The following is a 25,326-nucleotide window of genomic DNA, read 5'->3' on the forward strand; positions in this document are numbered from 1 at the left end:
TCCAGATTTCCACATTCAAAAGAAACATACATAGAACATAGAAATCTACAGCACATTTCAGGCTCTTCGGCCCACAATGCAGTGCCGACCATGTAACCTACTCTAGAAACTGCCTAGAACTTCCCTAGCACATAGCCCTCTATTTTTCTAAGCTCCATCTACCTATCTAAGAGGCTCTTAAAAGACCCTGTTGTATCTGCCTCCACCACCGTCGCCGGCAGCCCATTCCACCTACTCACCACTCCCTGTGTGAAAAACTTACCCCTGACATCCCCTCAGTACCTATTTCCAAGCACTTTAAAACTATGTCCCCTCAAGTTAGCCATTTCAGCCCTGGGAAAAAGCCTCTGACCAACCACACAATCAATGCCCCTCATCATCTTATACACCTCTATCAGGTCACGTTTCATCTTCCATCGCTCCAAGGAGAAAAGGCCGAGTTCACTCAACCTACTCTCATAAGGTATTCTCATTGGCAGAATCGTGTGTCCTTTTTCCCTGCCCTGTTTTTGAGATTGTGTCCACAGATTTATTCAAACAAAGTGCTCTACCCTCTCTTGATTGATCCTTTGTTTCACTGCAGTTCCTGCGTTCCAGAGTGAAGGAAAGTGTGGACTATTCTCGCACGACCTGCCTGCTGCATCTGTATGCTGACTACCTTTACTTCCAGCACCTGGGCAGCAATGAAAGCATCACAGCTCAGGTACAGCTCAAATCCACACCACACCTGTCCTACGTCAAGCACAGGCACCTCAACACACTGTTGCAGCCTGTTACTTAGGTGGTACGCTTGATATTTGCTTTCCTACAACAAGATTGTTAATTAGTCCTCTTTCAATTCACAGTGCTGGATATAGGGTAGCAAACGATCTAGAAATCCTTCTTGTATCCATTCCTCAAATTCATGGCGAGTGTTGTTAGGACTAGTTTGATTTGCCTGGTTGGGTAAATGAAGACTCCCATGGTTACCCTTGTTAGATGCGCTTCAAATTTCCCTATTTATCAAGGGCTATAGAAAACTCCCACCTGTCCTCTACTCTCTACTGCTGTTTAACTCCATCGAATGCTACACCATGACCTGTTGATCCTTCCTAACATCTGTACTAACTGGGTTATCCCACCTCCTTTCCTTCTCTTTCTATCCTTCTGGAATGTCTAATACCCTGGAATTTTAACTCTTCTGACTTGCTTGCCCTGTAACCATTCATCTGAACTGTGAACTGGCGATTATTTGTTTTCTTGATTCGTGCAGCTTGTTGTGAATCAGACACCTTTAAATTTAGCCTCATAATGTTTTCTGGACTCTGTGCCCATTTTACTTTGTTTCTGTGGAATGTTTTTCTCAACCATGTTTCCTTACGTCACTGCTCTCCTCTTTCAGCTTTGTTTTCCCTCCCTGTTGCTTTCCTCTCCCACTCAACTCACACAGGCCCACTGTGCCAGAATTAATCCCAAAGTCCCAGGGTTCTAAAGCCTTCCCTCCCGCCTAAACTCTTCAGCTCCAATCACTTCTCTCCTTCCACTGTACTGGTTGGTACCTGAGATTACAGCCTTGAACCTCCCTCCTTGCTCTCAAAACTCTATGTACAGGATCCTATCTTCCTTTTCTCTCTCAGGCTGTCCCCAGTAATGCCCTCAGTTCTCTAGCTACTGGTTCCATATGGATGCTGAGAAAAAGTGCCCAAACCTGGCACCAATCTCACCGACTGCACATCCTGCTCATTGTTGTAGGACTACCCACAACAGGCACCTCATCTCACTGGAGAGATTGCACTGACATCGACTCCCCAAAATCCTTCAGGTCACTGGGAGGATGAGCAATTCGGAACCAGAATCAGGTTTATTATCACTGACATTTATGAAATTTATTGTTTTATAGCAACAATATAATGCAAACAGATAAATATCTATAAACTCCAAAACTGAATAAATAGGGCTAAAGGGGAATAATGTGAGTGTCATGGGTTCAAGAACTGTTCAGGAATCAGATGGCAGAGGGGAGGAGGCTGTTTCTGAATTACTGAGTGTGGGTCCTCAGGTGACTGTACCTCCTTCCCCATGGTAGTAATGCAAAGTGGGCATATCATGGACGGGAGAGGTTTGCTGATGGATACCACCTTCTTGAAGAACTACCTTCTGAAGATGTCTTTGATGGTGGGGAGAGTTGTGCCCATGATAGAGTTGTGTGATGAGAGACCTCGGCGAGGATGGTTATGACCCAAGGACCGGAGTATCCGAGACTAGAAGCGAGGCACGACACAAGACTGAAACAAAGGCAATGTTCTAGATTAAGTGCTAGATGGGAATCCAAAACTGAGCTGATGATTGAGCACCAAACCTCATGTCCCCAAAACATGGCCGCCAATTAGTGGGGCAGCCTGAACCTTTAAAGATCCATATTGCGGAGAGTTAGTGTCTAAGCCCCGGAAGCTGGCACATTTGGGTACATGTCATAAGGGTTGGCTGAGACTACAACCCTCTCAGCCTCCTGAGATGCTGACTCCAGGAGATTCCATATCAGGCGGTGAAGGAACCATTTAGAAAGCTCTCACTGTGCATCTGCAGAAATTCGCAAGTGACCTTGATGATGTACTAAATATTCTCAAACTCCTAATGAAGTAGAGCCACTGGTATGACTTCTTTGTCATTGAGTCAATATGTTGGGCCCAGGACAGATCCTCTGAGATGTTGATGTCTAGAAACTTGAAGCTGCTCACCCTTTCTACTGCTGATCCCTCAAGGACAACTGTTGTGTGTTCTCCTGACTTCCCCTCCCTGAAGTCAACAGTCGGTTCCTTATCAGCATCTGGAGAACACCAAAGCCCTATTTATACCCATGTCTTTGGACCCAATGTGACCACACCCTGTTCTTCACCTCTCCCTTCAGGATATGCTTGATCAATCCCATCCCTCCTCTTCTGCACCACCCCCCCAAACATTCTAAAGGGAAATTATGATTATGATTGTTCTGGCTTCAAGTCCCATCCCCTTCCTCAGTCCATCTGGCTGACCCCATTTCCTCAGTTTGCATACTTCAGCTGCAATGTGACCACCTGCTGACCTGGTGTCAAGCAAGTCCTCAGTATTGAGATGTGCCACACCGACTCCGGCCTTAGAAACTGGAGCTCAGGCTACAGCTGTCACAATGGGGTGCTGGGAACGGACCCAAATGCAAGACACAGACACTGGAGTACAAGGAACAGGACTTGACTAGAGTAGGGACGTGACAGGATACAGACAAGGAGCAGGGACAAGAACGCAGACTTAGGCTAGGACATGGACAAGAAACAGGGAACCCAGACAAGGAACTATGAACTAGGAGCCTGGGCTTGGGAAAGCAGGACCAGGACTAGGAATCATGAACTAGGAGCCTGGGCTTGGGACTCTGAGCCAGAGACTGGACAAGGACCCAGAACCTGTGTCTTGCCTTGGGTTCGGACCCCAGAACTGGGCAAGGACAGGAGGTTGCTGGGGTCTAGGGTCTAGGGTCTAGGGGCTAGGGACTCGAGCCCAGGGCCTCGAGTCTTGAGGCTCGAGCCCGGGGCCTCGGGTCTTGAGGCTTGAGGCTGGAGGCTGGAGCTCAGAGATAGACTGGGAACTGTACATCAATATAGAGCCAGGACTTATCCTTCAAAAAGCTGGGACTCATCTTTAACACGACACTAACAGGAGACTGGACAGTACAAGACATAGAGCCAGGACTTATCCTTAGACAAGCCGGGACTCAACTTTATCTCCACACCAAGGTGGGACATGTCCATCCATCAGGTAACGGCAGAATGGCCGGACTTACCCAACAGAGGCAAAGACGAGACAAGACAGATCCCCCCACAGGGCAATGACAGAACAGCCTGACTACCCCACGGAGGCAAGGACAAGAAGAGATAAACACTGAAGAACAACAGGCAGTTCCATCTCTGCATCGGGGTTGCTCCGAGTCACAGTTACGGTCAGCAACCTCGGCTGGCTATGGAAACAGCCAGATCCTTACCTAGCTCGGAGTGGCTGACATCCACTCAGCTGGCCCAAATCCATACCGCAAAGACAGCTCCGATGACTGACAGCAAAGCTCCATGAAGCAATGGTTCTCCAACATGGCCTAAAGGTGGCAAGTGGCCACTCTAGCCTTCCACTGGCAGGTTGCTCCCAGGGGATCTTGACAAGACAAACCAGCAGCCCACACTCGACCCCAAGGCTACTTATATTCCAAGCTCCAAGATAGGAATCAGGTGCCTATGGTTAACCCAAATGAAACAAGGGACAGCTGGAAGGCCTGGAGATCTGAGTTCACGGACCGGACTGTGAACCGCAATGCGGACTTCACGGACCGGACCAGGACAACAGTAGTGGGAAGTACTTCCTTCATCTGATTATCAGCCTCCCACCTTGTCTAGCTGAGGCAGGGTGTCCATGAATTGGAGTGGTAGTGCAGGAAAGGTTCACTGGTTGGTTCCTGAGATGCATGAAGCCATGATCTCCACTGATTGAAGTTTAGAAGACCAGGAAGTCATTTTATTGGAAGACAAGTTCCCAAGGGTGATTGAAGGGTGGATACTGACAGGAGGTTTCCCCTGGGTTGCTGGGAGTGGGGGTTGTATCCAGAACCAGGGGTAGATCCAGAACTGGGTATAACCTTTTTAATAGAGGAAGAGGATTATTTTTTCCTCAGGAGAATAGTGACACTTTGGAATTCTCTCTCCTACCCCCATCACCCCTTCCTCCGTTGACTGTGGAGTCATTGAATGTCCTCCAGATATTGAATGTACTCTGGATGTTGGGACTGAAGTAAAGGGAGATGGAGTGAATGTCAGGACAGAACAATTCAAGGAGCCAGTTGGCTACTCCGTGTTCTCATCTACACATGATGTACTACACAGAGCAGATGGACTTTTTATCATGGGCTTTCTGCCCCAGCTATATCCCCACCCTCCCCACTCCTTCTGTCCCCATCCTTCCCCTTCCCCAGTTATGACTCCACACAGTCCACTATCTTCATCGCTATCCCATCCCTCCCCACGCCACATGTCTCCATCCTTTTCCATCCCCTGTGACCCCACCCTCCCCACCATGCTATCCTTCCCCACCCTTAGCCATGATTCCCCCCCCACCAGCCAATTGCAATTGACTATAAATGCCCTAATCCTCAGCCCTGATGTCCCGAGACTCAGCTGATTTACCTCCACCCCAAACTCAGTGCCACCCCTGGTGCTTGCCAAACATCCCAGTGGCAAACTGTGAGCTCCCTCTTCCCCTTCGCTGCCTCCAGCACTCTGGTGCTGGTAGAGGAAAGGTCCCTGTTCCAGGGTAACCAGGTTATGGCCTGTCTTCTGTGCTACATTTCAGTCCGGAGTGGAAGTCTGTGTGACTGGGGGTTAGCTGGGTACCAGCGTTGGAAAGTCTTTTGGTCCCAGTCACTCCTCATTATCTCAGATTTCCAACTGCTCCATTAATTTGCAAACACGAAGAAATCTGCAGATGCTGGAAATTCAAGCAACACACACAGAATTCTGGTGGAACGCAGCAGGCCAGACAGCATCCATAGGAAGAAGCACAGTTGATGCTTCGGGCCGAGACCCTTCGTCAGGACTAACTGAAAGAAGAGATAGTAAGAGATTTGAAAGTCGGAGGGGGAGGGGGAGATCCGAAATGATAGGAGAAGACAGGAGTGGGAGGGATGGAGCCAAGAGCTGGACAGTTGATTAGCAAAAGGGATACAAGGCTGGAGAAAGGAGAGGATCATGGGACGGGAGGCCTAGGGAGAAAGAAAGCGGGGGGGGGGGGAGCGCCAGAGGAAGATAGAGAGCAGGCAAGGAGTTATTGTGAGAGGGACAGAGAGAAAAAAGGGGGGGGGGGGGGGAAATAAATAAATAAATAAATAGATAGATAGATAGATAGAGAGATAAGTAAATAAATAAATAAGGGGTAAGAACAGGAGGAGGGGCAATAACGGAAGTTAGAGAAGTCGATGTTCATGCCATCAGATTGGAGGCTACCCAGACGGAATATAAGGTGTTGTTCCTCCAACCTGAGTGTGGCTTCATCTTTACAGTAGAGGAGGCCGTGGATAGACATATCAGAATGGGAGTGGGACGTGGAGTTAAAATGTGTGGCCACTGGGAGATCCTGCTTCCTCTGGCGGACAGAGCATAGGTGTTTAGTGAAATGGTCTCCCAGTCTGCATCAGGTCTCACCAGTATATAGAAGGCCGCATCGGGAGCACCGGATGCAGTATATCACCCCAGCTGACTCACAGGTGAAGTGTCGCCTCACCTGAAAGGATTGTCTGGGGCCCTGAATGGTGGTGAGGGAGGAAGTGTAAGGGCAGGTGTAGCACTTGTTCCGCTTACAAGGATAAGTGCCAGGAGGGAGATCGGTGGGAAGGGATGTGGGGGACGAATGGACAAGGGAGTCCCTGTGGAAAGCAGAAAGTGGGGGAGGAGTGAAAGATGTGCTTGGTGGTGGGATCCCGTTGGAAGTGGCTGAAGTTACGGAGAATTATATGTTGGATCCAGAGGCTGGTGGGGTGGTAGGTGAGGACAAGAAGAATCCTATCCCTAGTGGGGTGGCGGGAGGATGGAGTGAGAGCAGATGTGTGTGAAATGGGAGAGATGCGTTTGAGAGCAGAGTTGATGGTGGAGGAAGGGAAGCCCCTTTCTTTAAAAAAGGAAGATATCTCCTTTGTCCTGGAATGAAAAGCCTCATCCTGAGAGCAGATGCGGCAGAGACGGAGGAATTGCGAAAAGGGGATAGCATTTTTGCAAGAGACAAGGTGGGAAGAGGAATAGTCCAGGTAGCTGTAAGAGTCCGTAGGCTCCATTAATTATAGGTTCGATAACTCCCCCACAGACATAAGATCCAGGTCTACAGCAAAAGATACTATACAATGAGAATTATTTTTGTTGCATTATTTTAGAGTAAATATTAGTTTAGAAAGATGATTGTTCCAGTATGAAGATTGGATTGGTGCAACAGACAATCTGCTGTAGGAACTTGAGGGGTGGTGGTGGGAGGGTCAAATAACATCTGTGGGAAGAAAGGAATTGTCAATACTTTGTGTTGAAACTGTGTGCCAGTACCTGAAACAACATTGATGTTTCAGGTACTGGCACCTGAAATGCTGCTCGGCCCATTGTGTTCCTCCAGCAGATTGTGTGTGGCTCCAGGTTCCATCAACTGCAGTCTCCTGTGTCTCTAGTTTAGATAGGAGATGGGTTTAGAGTGGTTTTGTTCAGTGGAAGTGAATGCTACCTTACAGCTCAATTGAAGTAAGTTGGGTGAGGGAACTGAGTGCGTCAGTCCCTGACAAAATGCATAACACAGGCTGACGCACTTCTCAGCACAAGCTGAGAAGGAACAAACTGCATTCTGACATGAAAGAAGGAATAGCAGAGAGTCAGGGACTGAACAGCTGTCCCCCAACATCAGGTGATAGTTGCCTATCACGGCACTGTTTATTTTTGACAAATCAACTGATGATACCAGTGTTGGACGTGGGTTACGTGCAGTCTCATTAAATCCAAATGTTAGAAGCTCTGCTGATCTCCAGTAGACATTCCTTCAGTGTTCAGCCAAATTGTTCATTCCTGGCCCAAAGGCATTTATCCATCTCAGCATCTTCCTGCCCAGGAAATCCAACCTGTAGATCTGGCACTACCTGTGATGCTCAAGGCTCCGGATAAGGTAGACGATGCATAATGTAGCTCCAGAGATAGGCCTAGTTGCATTTGGCTCAATAAAACAGCTCACCATTGTCTGTGGCTTAGGGTGGGATCTATCCCATCTAAAGAACTTCTCTATTTGAAGTCTTGTAGCTGTTTTTGTCAACAAAAGTGATGGTGTTTAAGCTGCAGGAATCAGGACAGTACGAGAGCAGCAGACATTGAGGGGGAGATTAGGATAGTGTCTAGAGATGTTGGAGGTTCCTTTCCATTCCATTCATTCAATTAAATTCCACTCCATGATTACATTCCATTTGCCCTCCCTTCCATCCTATTCAATTCCATTCCATTCCATTCTATTCCCTTTCCAATCCATTCCATTCCATTCCATTCTATTCCCTTTCCAATCCATTCCATTCTATTCCCTTTCCATTCCATTCTATTCCCTTTCCAATCATTCCATTCTATTCCCTTTCCAATCATTCCATTCTATTCCCTTTCCATTCCATTCCATTCTATTCCTTTTCCATTCCATTCCACTTCCTTGGTCAGTGACCGAATCAAAACTTGCATTATGACATTTTCACTTTAGTAAGTCATACCTGAACTAATGTGTGCAGAGATTTTGTTCATCGCTGAACATCAGCTGGAATACACTATTCAAGCAGCATGGGTTCATGCTGGTCACATGATCAACTGGCCCCAGTGGAATTAACATTGGCACTAGTTAATCACCCTAGTCACTGGTAACCACAATATGAAATATCTCTGAAGAGAGACATTGCTGATGAAAAGTGTTCAACCCAGCCTTAACTTTTTTGCTTTCCTTCAGATTTCAAGCTATATACAGGCAGTGAATGAAATATATGAAAATGTGAATTTTGCAGAGATACGTCAAATAAATTTCAAGGTGAAGAAACTAGTGGTAAGTACTATTGTTCAGGTCACTATTGAGGCATCTGGAATGGGAAGGTTCCCAACCCTCGGGTCTTGCACGGATGAATTATTCTCCCTGTGACAAGATGTGCCTGGTGTAATTTCCCTCAAGGAGTAACCCACAGCTACTAATGTCGAGATCACAGGAAGTTAGTGATAAAGCCACTGGGAAGGTAATATTTTATAATTATGGTACGTATGTTGTTACACTTCCTTTTTCAAAACACTAGCTCTGTTTCCTTATTAGGATACAGTATATACTGAAGATCTTTAACGCCAAAATATTAATGGCAGATCAGAATCAGAATCAGATTTGATATCACAGGCATACTGTATGTCATAAAATTTATTGTTTTGCAATACACAATAATAAAAAAGCTATAAGTTACAATAAGAAACATGTTTTAAAAATAAATTAAATTAATAGTGGGAAAAAAGAGCAACTAAAAGAAAAAAAATAGTGGAGTAGTGTTCATGGGTTCATTGTCCTTTCAGAAATCTGATGGTGGAGGGGAAGAAGCTGTTCCTGAAACATTGGGTGTGCGCCTTCAGGCTCCTGTACCTCCTCCTTGATGGTAACAATGAGAAAATGGATGCAGCCTTTGAGGATGCCCTTCATGCTGGGGAGGCTAGTGCCCACCATGGACCTGACTGAGTTTTTAACTTTCTGCAATTTACTCCACTCCTGGGCAGTGGCTCCTCTGTACCAGTTTGTGACGTAACCAGTTAGAATGGTCTCCATGGTACAGCTGTAGAAATTCATGGTACATCTGTGGAAATTTAAAATCAAAACAGAAAAATGCTGGAAATATTCAGGTCAGGCGGAATCTGTGGAGAGGGAAACAGAGTTAAGGTTTCATGTTGACTTTTAAATAATCTTCAGCATTGTTTCCAGCAATTTCTGCCTGTTCTAGCTTTGCTTTAGTCTGTGCAGGCTGAGAGAGTGGATAGTGACTGTGCAAATAATCATAGTAACATCCAGAGTTTCCTTTCTCATTTCCAAAGGTTTATTTAGTGATCACATTAGTGCAATATTACAGTACTTCATGATACAGACTATTTATAGTTTCAAATTATAACATGGTCATTGCTATCTAGAACCTATTCAAGCCTCTGTGGTGCCCATTGGTCCTGGAAAACCCCCACTGTACCTGTGGACACTGTGTTCCTTCTCCAGGGACACGGAGACACAGATGTAACCAAGGAAGATGAACATGCAATCAGCTTGGGCAGTACTCCTGAATGCCCACTGCCTTGGACATTCAGAGTTTAGAGTTGTAATCCAGAGAATATTAATTCAGATCTTATGGAGGCAGGCTCAGAATTTGAATTCAATTTGAAAGATCTACTGGAAAGGACGATGGAGCTGACAACTGCTCCAGTCATCAGTCATTGCTCTCTGATAGTACCACTATAACAGTCCTGATTTCCCTTTTCATCCTTTCCATATTCCAAAAATCAGTAAGGATTATGATCATTTTTCAACCATGGGAGATGAACCAAGGGTTCCCCTGAAGGACCACTTGACAATTTTACTTCCCACTAGCTTCTACTGATCTTGCTCAATATGAAACAGTCTGCCCAGAGAATGCCTGGTTCAGTACTTTCTGTAACCATCTCTTTCTAACCAAACCACTGCTGCTGCCGGTGACTCCCACAGATTTGTTATATTTGCATGACCTGTCCTTAGCTCTGCTAATGATTGTTCCAAAAGTTGAAGGTATGTGTTCGATCATTTATTAGTAATTAGCAAACATACAATCTTGAAGCGATGAAACTTAAGCGTACCCAAGTGTAATTTAGGTTGTAATTAAGTGGCCAGCAAAAGATATGACACCCATCGGTCCCCAGTTACAAACTACTGTTATAAGTTGATCCAAACAGCTGATTTTGGTCTTAACATGTGTCTGTCTACAAATCCTCTTCTGTATGGAAAACCTTGAATGATTCCACTTCCTAACGGCTTCTCTCTTCACATTCAGCTCCAACCAACTTTGTCACATTATCAGGGCACAGTTCACGAATTTGTTCTCATCATGCCACAAAGCATCAAAGTGCATTAACTAAGGAATCTGTGTCCAAAGAATATGCCATTTCAGTGTGAACAGCCTAAATAGCTAGACAGATAAATATGACCCCAAACCTCTTCACTGTATTCCTTCGCTCTTCACCTCAAAAGGTCCATAGTTGTCCACTCCAACATGTGTAAATGGAGGTTAATCTGGAGAGATCCTGTCCAGCAGGAGATCTGCCATGTGCTGGCATCTTGGAGCTGTGTGCAACTGTCGACAAACAACACACTTAGTCAGGATTCTTCTAATAGCTATACTAGTAGAGGGAATCCAGTATTTTTGCCACAACCTGGGTAACATGTGGTTACGGCCACCATGTCCAAACTCTCGATGTACATGCCTCAGAATGAGATTTGAGAAATGAAGATCCTTCACCAGTATAACAAGATATTGAGACTCTTCAATCATGGCTGCCCAACTAAGCCATCCACCTGCTATCAAGACATCATCTCCAAGTACTGGGTTAAGCTTCAAAATATGGCTGCATCTTTTCACACTTTCTTCCCTCCGCAAACTCAAGAATTCATCTGGAAATCTCTTCCTTTACAAAAACCAATGATCTCCAAGTCTGAGTTCCTCCACTGAGAGACAATCTTGGCCAGTCTAACATTTGTTTTTTTCCATCTCTCTCTCCAAAGAATACCTTTGTTGTTCTTCACCCAAGTCAGACTGCAAGTCAACGATATTCAATTGTTTCATTTTCAAGCTAAGAAATAAGAGCACGTTCTTAAACCTAGGAATCCAAGCTACTATCTTTTTCAAATGGTCCAAGATGAGAAGTGATGGATAATACGTGTTACTGCATCCAGCTGTTCTTCAATCTGCATGACTTTCATTGTAACAATCTTTTTGACTTCTGGATCATCTAGCAGAAATCCTTCAAAACCATCGGGCTTCACAGACCATTCACTTTCAGGCTAGTGAAGGTATTTAGGTTTAACACCCAAGTCTTACTCATCAGAAAAGCCTTTATCTTCAATCCTCTAGAGCCACCATCTGCAGGGTTGATCAAAATATTCATATATCTCCATTGCGATATATGTAGGACCTTAAGAATTTCTGAAAATCTGTTTCAAAGATTCGGAATCTGGAAGTTTAATTTCTAATATACTTCTGCACTGAAGTACTATCAGTCCAAAAGACTGAGTCCTGAAGTTGCTTGTGCAACTCCGTTTTCCACAATGTGCCCACATGGCTTGCCATCGTGGCAGCAGTGAGCTCCATGCAAGGGACAGAAACCAACTTCACTGGAGCTACCGTGGATTTTCCCATAATAAAAGCACTGTGCACCTGTGAACATGTGTCATGCAAAAATAAGTAAGTCACCATGTAGCCATCTTCACGCGCATCTGTAAATTGGTGTAACTGAATTGAATTGAATTGACTTTATTTCTTGCATCCTTCACATACATGAGGAGTAAAAATCTTTACGTTATGTCTCCGTCTGAATATGCAATGTTCAATTTATAGTAATTTATAATAAATAGTATGTACAACAGGACAATCAATATAGCATAGAAATACAATTCTATGTACGTATCAGCGTGAACTAATCAGTCTGATGGCCTGGTGGAAGAAGCTATCCCAGAGCCTGTTGGTTCTGGATTTTATGCTGCGATACCTTTCCCCAGATGGTAGCAGCTGGATCAGTTTGTGATTGGGGTGACTCAGGTCCCCAATGATCCTTTGGGCCCTTTTTACGCACCTGTCTCTGTAAATGTCCTGAATAATGAAAGGTTCACAACTATAGATGCGCTGGGCTGTCCGCACCACTCTCTACAGAGTCCTGTGATTGAGGGAGGTACAGTTCCCATACCAGGCAGTGATGCAGCCGGTCAGGATGCTCTCAATTGTGCCCCTGTAGAAAGTTCTTAGGATTTGGGGGCTCAAGACAAACTTCCTCAACCATCTGAGGTGAAAGAGGCGTTGTGCTTTTTCCTCCACACAGCTGGTATGTAGAGATCAGGTGAGATCCTTGGTGATGTGTATACTGAGAAACTTAAAGCTGTTCACCCTCTCAAACCCAGATCCATTGATGTCAATGGGGTTAGCCTGTCTCCATTCCTCCTGCAGTTAACAACCAGCTCTTTTGTTTTTGCGACATTGAGGGACTTGACTCCACTGTGTCAGGGTGATGACTTCTTCTCTGTCGGCACCAGTAACTTCACCAAAATTCAAAGGTTTCAAATATCTAGTATTCTTGAAGTCTTCCAATTGGCAAAACTCTTCCAGCCAGCTTGTCCACTCATGAGCAACTGATGTTGGTTTAGCGTCATCCCAAGTTCTCTCTTGCATAGGTCTTGTAGGATCCTCCCGGCTAATAACACTACTGACTCAAGATTCCTAAAGGGTCACAGATAGAACTAACTGTGGAGAGGATCTCGCTTCTGGTAAACGGTCTACCCTGGATCCTAAGCTTGAAAGTATCAGACTGAAGACACCATTGCATACCTCCACCAAAGGAATACTCTCCACCGAAGGAATATTTCATCCAAATCCAAACCTTCATATTTTCGCTCTTCGTTCTTCTGGTATAACAGATAGCACACTATGTCTGCTGGTTATCCATTTCATGAGTCAAAAAACACCTTTAGCACAAATGGATACAAGATCATGATAGGGAGACACTGCCCTTTCTTCAGAGGACTTTGACACCAGGCAGTCATCAACATAGAAGCAATGCAGAATCTTATTCAGCATCTTGCAGCTGAATTGCTCTTCATTGTCTTCTGCGTACTCCCAAGAGCAAAATTGGCACAACTCAGTGCTGAAGTTGCTCCAAAGAGATGTAACGCCTTTCTAAAATCCACCATATCTTCACTGAGGTCGTCATCAGGCCACCAGAGAAACCAGTGTAGGTCTGCATCTTCTGCTGGCACCTTAACCTGATGAAACATTGATTCAATGTCCACCTTGATCACTACTGTTTCTTTTCTGATCTCCAGTCAGTGAGCTAGTCAGATCGGGTCCTTGTAACAACTGAGCATTAAGTGATGTTCCCTGAAAGGTCGCTCCTCAGTCAAACACAACACCTTTCTTGGGGTGATAGACATACGTGATGTGGAATATACCAGACATTCCTATCATTGCATTCCAGATCCTCTGCTGGCATTCTTTTGGCATAACCTTTGGAGATGACATCCTTCATGAAAGCTATGTTGGCAGCGTGAAATTACTAATCTCTTTTGAACCTTTTCCTTAGATGAGCATACTACTCAGAGCAGTGACAGCATGTTGCTCAGCAATCCTCCTGCTTTTAGGTATAACATCTTTCTTTCTCAGAGACAAACCAATCTAGTACAGACCATCCACCAGTTTTGCCGAATCTTCCACCAGCTCCCTGAACTTGTGATCTTCTCTTGACCAGTCAGGTTGTTCCTCCTGCCTGCTTTCATGGACTTGAATTGCTGCTGCCAAAGTTCATCCAAGCACAAAGCTGAAATCCCATTAACTGTTATCTCTGGCCGAGTGTGGTCTCTTCTACCACCACGGTCTCCTTTGAATAATCCATTAACAGTCTAACCCAGCATTGTTCTGATTGCATAGGGTTCATCATTAACACTGCAAATCACCTGCAATGGCTCCAGTGTCTTAGGTGCATTTGCCCCTATCAGCAGTTAATGTCTGACTCAATTTCCAGCAAATGTGCATGCCTCAGGTGAGACCACTCCTGGAGATCCCTGTGTTGCGGAATGTTCCATAGAACCATAGAACATTACAGCACAGAAACAGGCCGTTTGGCCCTTCTTGGCTGTGCCGAACCATTTTTCTGCCTAGTTCCACTGTCCTGCACCTGGACCATATCCCTCCATACACCTGTCATCCATGTACCTGTCCAAGATTTTCTTAAATGTTAAAAGTGAGCCCGCATTTACCACTTCATCTGACAGCTCACTCCACATTCCCACCACTCTCTGTGTGAAGAAGCCCCCGCTAATGTTCCCTTTAAACTTTTCCCCCTTCACCCTTAACCCATGTCCTCGGTTTTTTTTCTCCCCTAGCCTCAGTGGGAAAAGCCTGCTTGCATTCACTCTATCAATACTCATCATAATTTTATATACCTCTATCAAATCTCCCTTCATTCTTCTATGCTCCAGGGAATAAAGTCCTAACCTATTCAATCTTTCTCTGTAACTCAGTTTCTCAAGTCCCGGCAACATCCTTGTAAACCTTCTCTGCACTCTTTCAACCTTATTAATATCCTTCCTGTAATTTGGTGACTAAAACTGAACACAATACTCCAGATTCGGCCTCACCAATGCCTTATACAACCTCATCACAACATTCCAACTCTTATACTCAATACTTTGATTTATAAAGGCCAATGTACCAAAAGCTCCCTCTATGATCCTATCTACCTGTGATGCCACTTTTAGGGAATTTTGTATCTGTATTCCCAGATCCCTCTGTTCTACCGCACTCCTCAGTGCCCTACCATTTACCTTGTATGTTCTACCTTGGTTTGTCCTTCCAAAGTGCAATACCTCACACTTGTCTGTATTAAACTCCATCTGCCATTTTTCAGCCCATTTTTCCAGTTGGTCCAAGTCCCTCTGCAGGCTCTGAAAACCTTCCTCACTGTCCACTACACCTCCAATCTTTGTATCATCAGCAAATTCGCTGATCCAATTTACCACATTATCATCCAGATCATTGATATAGATGACAAATAACAATGGACCCAGCACTGATCCCTGTGGCACACCACTAGTCACAGGCCTCCACTCGGAGAAGCAATTCTCTACTACCACTCTTTGGCTTCTTCCATTGAGCCAATGTCTAATCCAATTTACCACCTCTCCATGTATACCTAGCGACTGAATCTTCCTAACTAACCTCCCATGCGGGACCTTGTCAAAGGCCTTACTGAAGTCCATGTAGACAACATCCACTGCCTTCCCTTCATCCACTTTCCTGGTAACCTCCTCAAAAAACTCTAATAGATTTGTTGAACATGACCTACCACGCACAAAGCCATGTTGACTCTCCCTAATAAGTCCCTGTCTATCCAAATACTTGTAGATCCTATCTCTTAGTACTCCTTCCAATAATTTACCTACTACCGACATCAAATTTACTGGCCTATAATTTCCCGGATTACTTTTTGATCCTTTTTTAAACAACGGAACAACATGAGCCACTCTCCAATCCTCTGGCATCTCTCCTGTAGATACCGACATTTTAAATATATCTGCCAGGGCCCCTGCAATTTCAACACTAGTCTCCTTCAAGGTCTGAGCGAATACCCTGTCAGGTCCTGGGGATTAATCTACTCTGATTTGCCTCAAGGTAGCAAGCACCTCCTACTCCTCAATCTGTATAGGTTCCATGACCTCACTACTTGTTTGCCTTATTTCCATAGACTCCATACCAGTTTCCTTAGTAAATACAGACGCAAAAAACCCATTTAAGATCTCCCCCATTTCTTTTGGTTCCATACATAACCAATCACTCTGATCTTCAATTTTATCCCTTACTATCCTTTTGCTCTTAATATACCCATAGAAGCTCTTTGGATTATCCTTCACCTTGACTGCCAAAGTAACCTCATGTCTTCTTTTAGCCCTCCTGATTTCTTTCTTAAGTATTTTTTTGCACTTTTTATACTCCTCAAGCACCTTATTTGCTCCCTGTTTCCAACACATGTCAAACATCTCTCTCTTCTTTTTTATCAAAGTTCCAATATCCCTTGAGAACCAAGGTTCCTTATTCTTATTCACTTTGCCTTTAACCCTGACAGTAACATACAAACTGCACTCTCAGAACTTCTCCTTTGAAGTCCTCCCACTTACCAATCACATCCTTGTCAGAGAACAACCTGCCCCAATCCACGCTTTTTAGATCCTTTCTCATTTCTTCAAATTTGGCCTTTTTCCAGTTTAGAACCTCAACCTGAGGACCAGATCTATCTTTATCCATGATCAAGTTGAATCTAATGGTGTTATGATCACTGGAATGAAAGTGTTCCCCTACACACACTTCCATCACCTGTCCTAACTCGTTTCCTAATAGGAGATCCAATATTGCATCCTTTCTAGTTGGTACCTCTATATATTGATTTAGAAAACTTTCCTGAACACATTTTACAAACTCTAACCAGTCTAGACCTTTAGCAGTGTGGGAATCCCAATCCACGTGGAAAATTAAAATCCCCTACTATCACAACTTTATGTTTCCTGCAGTTGTCTGCTATCTTCTGCAGATTTGCTCCTCCAATTTTCACTGACTATTGGGTGGTCTATAATACGACCCCATTAATGTGGTCATACCCTTCCTGTTTCTCAGCTCCACCCATATGGCCTCGGTAGACAAGCCCTCTAATCTGTCCTGCCTGAGCACTGCTGTAACATTTTCCCTGACTAGCACTACCACCCCCACACCGTACCCTTCATTCCTCTGCCTCTATCATGTCTGAAACATGGGAACCCAGGAACATTAAGCTGCCAGGCCTGCCTCTCCTGCAGCCAAGTTTCACTAATGGCTATAATGTCGTAATTCCATGTGTCCATCCACACCCTCAGCTTGTCAGCCTTCCCCACAATACTCCTTGCATTGAAATAGACACACCTCAGAAGATTATTACCACCACACACAATCCTTTCTATTTGTGACTTTGCAGGAACTTTTAACATCATTTATTTTCACACCCGCTCCACTACCTGCTCTGGCACTCTGGTTCCCATCCCCCACAAACCTCATTTAAACCCTCCCCAATAGCACTAACAAACCTCCCTGCAAGGATATTGGTCCCCTTGTAGTTCAGGTGTAACCTGTCTTTCTTGTACAGGTCCCACCTGCCCCAGAAGAGGTCCCAATGATCCTGAAATCTGAAACCCTGCCCCCTACACCAGTTCCTCAGCCACGTGTTCATCCTCCAGAGCATCCTATTCTTACCCTCACTGGCACGTAGCACAGGTAGCAATCCCGAGATTACCACCCTCGAGGTCCTGCTTTTCAACTTCCTACCAAGCTCTGTATACTCACTCTCCAGGACCTCCTCACTCTTTCTTCCTGTGGAAGTGGACAGGCATACTTTTCTGTATATATTAGGCACTTCACAATAGTTCTCACTATCTAAGCCAGCCATTTCCAATCCTGAAATGATGTACTTTAGCTACTCGCAACCTTCTCTTGAACCATTGTGCATAAAAGAACGCATGTTCTTCTCCCTGTCAGGTTGAGCTTGTTCACGAGGCTCTCTGTGCAGAACACTACTGTACTTCCTTGACCTAGGAAAGCATACTGTAAGTAAATACTGACGAAGGGTCTCGGCCCGAAAAGTCGACTGTACCTCTTCCTAGAGATGCTGCCTGGCCTGCTGCGTTCACCAGCAACTTTGATGTGTGTTGCTTGAAGTAAATACTGTCTTTTTACCCTTCTTAGACTTCACTTGAACCAGAATTACAGGAAGTTTACAATCATAATCGCTAGCCCGGTAAGGCAATTAGATACCAGGGTGTTATACAAATCTGTGTTTGACTTTTTCGTGGCTTGTTTTGAATCTGTACTCTTTCCATCAGAATAAATATGAAGTATGCTGGGATGCTTGCCAGTGCATACCTTGGATGAAAGACACCTTTGCAATCCTTGCTGAAGTGTCTCGTACATAAACAGCCAAAGCAGACATCATTTTCTTTTAGGAAGGCAATCTTCTCCTTATGAAACTTTTTCACCAGCCTAGAGCACAAATCCAAAGTATGTTCATCCTAGCAGAACAGACAAACTTTATTAGTTCTGGGCTCAGTTTTAGCTTTAATTTTCACAGTAGCCACAGTAGTGGCCATGCTGCTTCCTCTAGTCTTAGAATGAATTTGTGATCCAGTTTTGTCCACACCTTTACTTACTGCCAGTGATGTAGCCTTGAATTTTTTTCCCGGACACTGTGTGTGTAGTAATCTTTACTTGTCTTTCAATAAAAACAACAATGTCAGTGAAGGTAGCTTTACATTGCGCCTCTCTTGCAGTTTACAGATCACTGAACTCCAATCTTCTGAAAGTTTAGGGGGTAACTTATATATGACAGTTGTCATATTAGTAGGCATCTTTGACTCACACATGTCTTCCGTAGCATTTTAAACAACCTTTAAAAAAAACTGTAGTCTTAAAGACTGAAATATTCCTGTAGTAAAGCTTGAGCCCGTTAGATATTCTTCCTCTTGCTGGCAACTTCTGACAAGTTCTCCGGGGTAACCTCCAGCTGGCTGTTCGAGGAAATAGAGATGGTCACCATAATCATCAGCCTTGCCTTCAATGCTATTCCTGAAAGCCCTCATAAGTGAACAATACTGCAATGAATCAGCATCAAAGATTTGAGTCTCTTTTTTAGGAAGAGATGCAATGCAATGTTGTTGCATCTCAAAACTTGTTATTTCCTTTTGTGTCTTTATGGCCTCCAGCAGGGCATTGAGACCTTTATCACCTGAAACACAAGTGTTACCACACTGTAAGTTAATGTCCTCTGAATCATGTGTGATTGGATATGGCATCAGTTCAAAGTGCAGGCTGAGAGCGAACACCCTGAACTACCCCTCAGGGTTCAAACTCATGGCTCATAGACATTTGAGGAACAAATGTGTCCACATTGACTTTGAATATGTTGGTCTTTCTTGTTGCCACATCAGCATAAGAACTGTCACCACAGAACTGTCCTGCTGGAGCACATTTAGCACCCATAGCACTTGAAGCCCTTCGCACTTTAATTCTGGCTATCTTGGTTGTATTTTCTTCCTGCAACTTAAGCTGCTCCATCTTGACAAGCAGTTCCCAAAATTTGTTGCGTTGCACATAGCTCAGCTATATCGGCCTCCATTCTAAGGTGAGGTATCAAACACACAGGAGAAACTGCTAGCAATAGAACCCGCTGCACGCATGTTAGACGCACTCGCTTCAGGTTGTATGTCATCAGCTTTATATGTAGTCACAGTATGTTCTGTGGCTTTATAAATATTTTCATTTTCTCCAGCATCTTGATCTTCAGCCACATATGTTTGTTTCATCCATTGTGCAGCTTCTGATGTGACTGTTTTAGTAAGCGTATTGATGTTCACAAAGTCTTCAGTCTGCTTCTCGTGGTCAGAGATTAAAGACAACATCAGGTTATGTTGCTTAGCAATATTTTCAGAAAGTATTTATAAATCATCCAAATGAGATAGCACTTGTGAAACATCTTGGTCTATATATAAAAGGTTTCTAATTATCAATATTAAATTTTAATCCTTTAAACAATTCTATTGTAGTCCCTTCGAAAGTTGTCAATTCTGGCTACTAAAGCTTTACCAGCAAGTTCAATTTCTTAGTCTTGACTTCAAGATCACTGCTTCCAGCCTGACTCATGTTGTTTACCAAGACAAAACAATGGCAATTCAATTCAGATGTCAGCAATCAAAGTGGTTAACATTTCAACAGAAACTAGCTCCAAACCCTTAGGCAAGCACACACAACGGTCCCTAATTGGACACGCAATGCGCTGACCATTCTAAACTGTGTTCCGAACTCAATGCTCAGCATGAAAAGGTTATTACTTGCCACAAGCCACTCCTGGCTGCGGTGCTTCAGGTTTTGTAGTCACGTCTGAATGCTGATGTTCATTTGGCAAAACTGTCGAATATTTTTGCTGACAGAATGTAGCGGCCAATTTGAACCAATTTGCTGCTGCTGGGACCCCCACGTGACATGGCCTTAGCTCTGTTAGTGACTGTTCTAGAAGTCAAAGGTATGTGTTTGATCCTTTATTAGAAATGAGTAAACTTACAATCTTGAAGTGATGAAACAGTGTACTCCCAAGTGTAAGTTAAGTGTAATTAAGTGGTCAGCAAAAGATACGACGTCTGTCAGACCCCTAGCTACAAACTGATGAGAACAAAGCACAAATACATAACTAAACCCTGTGCTTTTGCCACAGCCACACCTATGTGACTAGTTAGCATAATAAACATAATAAATACTTCTTTTTCATGTGCCTTGCACGTTACACACTTGGGCGATCATGGCTCTCCACATCGAACAATCCCTCGCAGCGTCAATGATATCTCGCACACTTAAATCTGTTTGTTCTTTCTCAGTGTCCATACATTGTCTCCTTTGCCTTCCTCTGCTACGTTTCCCAGGCATATGGTCTTGTAATGTAAGGCATTCTATTTCTTCCTTTCTGATGACATGGCCCAGGAATTTAAGTTTCCTCTCATTTAATGTTCTCATTCAAGATCATTTTGTATGGGCACATTGGAGTACTGTCTCATTAGTTACCCTATCCCTATATGATATTTTCAGCATTCTTCTAAGAAGCCACATTTCTGTTGCTTCTAAATTTCTTTGGAGTTCTGGTGTTATAGTCCATGTTTCAGAAGCATACAGCAAGATTGACCAGATGTAATATTTTAGTAGTCTAAGCCTTGTTGTCATAGAAATGTGTCTGTTGGTAAAAATGGGTTTCATTTTTTGGAAGTTGGTTTTGGCAATGGCAATTCTTTTTATTTCTACACAATAAATACATAATAAATACACAGCACAGAATACAATGCCGACAGAGAACAGATACATAGCTCCTATACCTCTGTTCCAGCCACTTTCCTTAAGGCACTTGTACCCAGTGAAACCTGATACCATCATTCTAACTCCCATCCAGGGACAGGTATCACTAACACAAGGCACTGGTTGGGGAAAGCCTCACTGGAAATGGATCTTCCTTTTTAACCTGAACTTTGAACTTTTGAACTTTAGATTGACACTGAATACAATGAAACCAACCCCCTTCACAGCCGCTTCCTCAGTGCAGAGAAACTCCTGGACCTGTTCTCTCTGAATGACTGGAGCGAATACTGTCTCTCCTACCTTCTGACAGACCGCGATTACAACGGCGTCCTGGGGATTGCCTGGCAGGCCAAACCAGGTAAGTTAAACTGGAGCTGGTAGCACTGTTGTTGGTAAGGGTACAGTGCAGGAATGCACAAGGCAAGATCAGCAGCAGGTACTCTCCCTGGGCCAGGAACAGGGCAGGCTATTCAGCCTGATAGCACTAAGCAGTGCTGTCTTCTGCTGTGGTCTCGTCCCCATCAGAAATCCCCTCATACTCATACTTCACTGACACCCAGACTAACTTACTCTCTCTTTCTCAGCTCGGATGGTTTAACTGTTCCTCTCTCCACAGCTGCTGCCTGATTTGCCGAGTCTTCCCAATTTTTTCTGTTTTTGTATGTGTGTGTTTGTGCGTGGCTCTGTCTGTGGATGTGTGTGGAAGTCAGAGAGTGAAGATGTATCTGTGTTTCAATGGGTGTGGGTGTCCATTGGTGAGACTGTGCCCTTGCCCAATGAGAATACATGCTTCAACTTACTGCTGTTTGTAGCCAGTTGTGTGTGTGTGTGGGTGTGTGTACGATTGTGCATGCGTGTCTATGTGAGTTTGGGTGTGTGTATGTGTGTGCATATGGTCATGTGTGTACAAATATACGTGTTTGTGTGTCTGCACATTAGTGTATGTGTGTGTGTTTGCACGCGCGCGCACGCCTGTGTTTAAAATGTTTGAATTGAAAATATGGTAGACCTTCAGAAATGTGGGGGGGGGGGTCTTAAAAATTACAAGGGCAAAAAAGGTGCATGAAGTATCACTGGTAGAGGAAGGAAAATTCCAAAGTGTGGGTCCTTTAGGGAGCAACATGCAATATTGATCAGTAGATGAGCAATGGTGGATGGAAGTTAATCCCAACAAATGTGAGCTGATCCCCATTGGGAAGGCTGGTAAGGAAAGGTCATGCACAATGAACAGCAGAGTCCCTGGGAGTACTAGAGGACCCTGCTGTTCAACTCTGACAATCCCTGAAGGCAGCAGCATTGCTTGGTAGGGTGGTGAAGAAGGATGCTAGCCTTTAGGAGCCAGGACATTGAATACAAAAGCAGTGTGTTAAACCTTATAAAACATTACAAACAACAAAATCTGCAGACGCTGGAAATCCAAGACAACACATACAAAATTTTGGAGGAACTGAACAGGCCAGGCAGCATCTGTGAAAATGAATAAATAGTGATGTTTCAGGCCAAGACCCTTCATCAGGACTGGAAAAAAAAGCCGAGAAATCAGAGTAAGAAGGTGGGGGAGGGAAGAAAGAAGTACACAGTGGTAGGTGATAGGTGAAACTGGGAGTGAAGTAAAGAGCTGGGAAGTTGATAGGTGAAAGAAATACAGGGCTGGAGAAGGGGGAATCTGATAGGAGAGGGTAGAAGACCATGGAAGAAAGGGAAGGGGGAGGAGCACCAGAGGGATGTGATGGGCAAGTAAGGAAAAAAGTGAGAGAGGGAAATGGTGAAGGGTAGGGGGCAATTACTGGAAGTTCGAGAAATCGATGTCATTGCCATCAGGTTGGAGGCTACCCAGACGGAATATAAGGTGTTGCTCCACCAACCTGACTGTGGCCTCCTTGCGGCAGTACAGGAGGCCATGGACTGACATGTAGGAATTGGAATGGGAAGTAGAATTGAAATGAGTGGCTACTGGGAGATCCCACTTTTTCTGGGAGATGGAGCGTAGGTGCTCAGTGAAGCGGTCTCCCAATCTACTTCGGGTCTCACCGATAGAAAGCAGGCCACACCTGGAGCATTATAAAACATTGATTAGGCCACAGGTGGAGTACTGCGAGCAGTTCTGTTTTCCACACCATAGGGCAGGACTAGACTGGAGAGGATGCAGAGGAGATTCTCCAGGATGTTGCCCGCAATGGAGTGGTTCTGCTGTGATGAGGGATGGGGTAGGCTGGGGTTTCTTTTCCTTGGAGAGGCAGAGATAACAGGTATACAAAATTAAGAGGGGGAATTTTGGGGTATATGGTAGGAAACGTTTCCTATGAAATGCAAGCAGATGGGGTTAGTACAACAAATTCCTGATGGTCAGCATGGGCCTAGTGGCTTGAACTGCCTGATCTTTGACTCAGTTACATTGAGGGTACGGATATACTGGGCTGATAAGCATTGAGGGATGTGGACACGTTGGGTGAAGATGCTTTTGAGGGAGGGGCTTGGATAGGATGTGGGAGGGGTGTAAACAGAATGGGGGAGATAACAGGGAGGTGTACATAACTCACTTTGAGTGACCTGTGTGGATGTTCTGGAGCGCCAAACAGAGGGGTGGGTGTCTGTGGAATGCTCTGCTACAGACTGGGGTGGAGGACAAGTCCATGCGTATATTTATGGTGGAAGTTGATCGTATGCTGATAGGTCAAGACATCAAAGGACATGGCGAGAAGGCAGGTGTATGGGGTTGAGTGGGATCCGTGATCTGCCATGATAGAATGGTGGACCTGACTCGATGGGCTGAATGGCCTAATTCTGCTCTTATGTCCTATGGTCTTATGTTGTGTGTGAATTTATCTGAGGGAATTGTGTGGATAAATCACACTGTTTGGAGGCCTGAATACTGTATAACTCCCATCAGGCTCTTTTTACTCTTGCAGTTTCTTAACTCTACCCACAAGGATTCGACATCTTCTGATTCTATGCCCCCTCTTTCTAAGGATTTGATTTTATTTTTAACTAACAGAATCATCCAAAATCCTCTGTCTACCTGCCTGTTCTTTCAATAGAATGTGTATCCTTGGATGTTAAGCTCCCAGCTGTTATCTTCTTTCAGCCATGATTCAGTCCTGCCAATCTCTAACTGCGCTACAAGATCATCTGCCTTGTTCCGTATACTGCATGAATTCAAATATACCAACTCTGCCTTGTATTCATCACCCTTTTCAGTTTCCTCCCCATGTTACTAGAAGTTGAGTTCTGATCTCTTTCTATTTTCTTTGAATTTCTTGAAATATATCCTCCTGTGGATTCTTTCATGGACACCCAGGATCGGGTGCTCGAGACCAGTGTGTCCTCTGTCAACCTCTATGACTAAACACAGTCTCTTCTTTTCAGGAACCTCTGCTGGGATCTGCTCCCCGACTCACAACACTGGTCTCATCACACTACAGAAGTATGGTGTACACATCCCTTTGAAACTGATCCACATCACTCTTGCGCATGAGCTTGGCCATAGCCTGGGATCACCTGTGAGTATGAGATTCAATTAGATGCGGCTAGATTTATTTATTAATCACATGTACATCGGGACATACAGTGAAAAGCGTCATTTGCATTAACTGAGGATGTGCTAGGGACAGGCCACAAGTGTCACCACACATTCCGGCATCAAAATAGCATGCCCACAATGCTCAGAATAACATGCAGCCACCATACAGCAAACAGCAACAACAAAAACCATTTTCCACACCTCACAGCCACTACACACACAGACGGGCTTCCAGTCTCCAGAGCAGGGCCCCAGACTTGCAGACACTGGGCTACCCACCTCTGGAGTGGTTGAGTATACAAGAATTGTGAATGTCCAGCATGTGACGAGTGTCCTGTACATATGAATTGTGTGTTCAGGTGGGAGCGGGTGCTGCAGGATTTCTGTGAGGATGTAAGTATTATCACACTACTGTTCAATTAATCCAAACACACCAGGGATATCATGAAGTGAATGTAACACATACCAGCTATGTAAGGAGACATCCCTGTCGGAAGTGGATAGAGCTTTGCACACTGTTCAGTGAGATTCCAACCTGAATGACATATTGAGGGTCAGGGAGACAGTGCACCCACAGTAAGGGAGTAAGGGAGACAGTAGGCCCTGGGTC

The 25,326-nt window shown here is 44.5% G+C and overlaps 1 protein-coding gene across 1 annotated transcript in view; it reads left to right on the forward strand.

Moving 5' to 3' along the window:
• The window catches only part of si:ch1073-396h14.1 (disintegrin and metalloproteinase domain-containing protein 10), a 137,415-nt gene that overhangs the window by 65,014 nt on the left and 47,075 nt on the right, over window positions 1–25,326 (forward strand). Inside the window, exons 6-9 of the mRNA XM_063031997.1 lie at window positions 584–703; window positions 8,491–8,583; window positions 21,386–21,554; window positions 24,563–24,696. Coding sequence (XP_062888067.1) covers window positions 584–703; window positions 8,491–8,583; window positions 21,386–21,554; window positions 24,563–24,696 — 516 coding nt within the window. The remainder of the gene's footprint in view (window positions 1–583; window positions 704–8,490; window positions 8,584–21,385; window positions 21,555–24,562; window positions 24,697–25,326) is intronic.

The sequence above is a fragment of the Mobula hypostoma genome, chromosome 24, assembly GCF_963921235.1.
Source record: "Mobula hypostoma chromosome 24, sMobHyp1.1, whole genome shotgun sequence".
In the NCBI taxonomy this organism is placed as follows: domain Eukaryota; kingdom Metazoa; phylum Chordata; class Chondrichthyes; order Myliobatiformes; family Myliobatidae; genus Mobula; species Mobula hypostoma.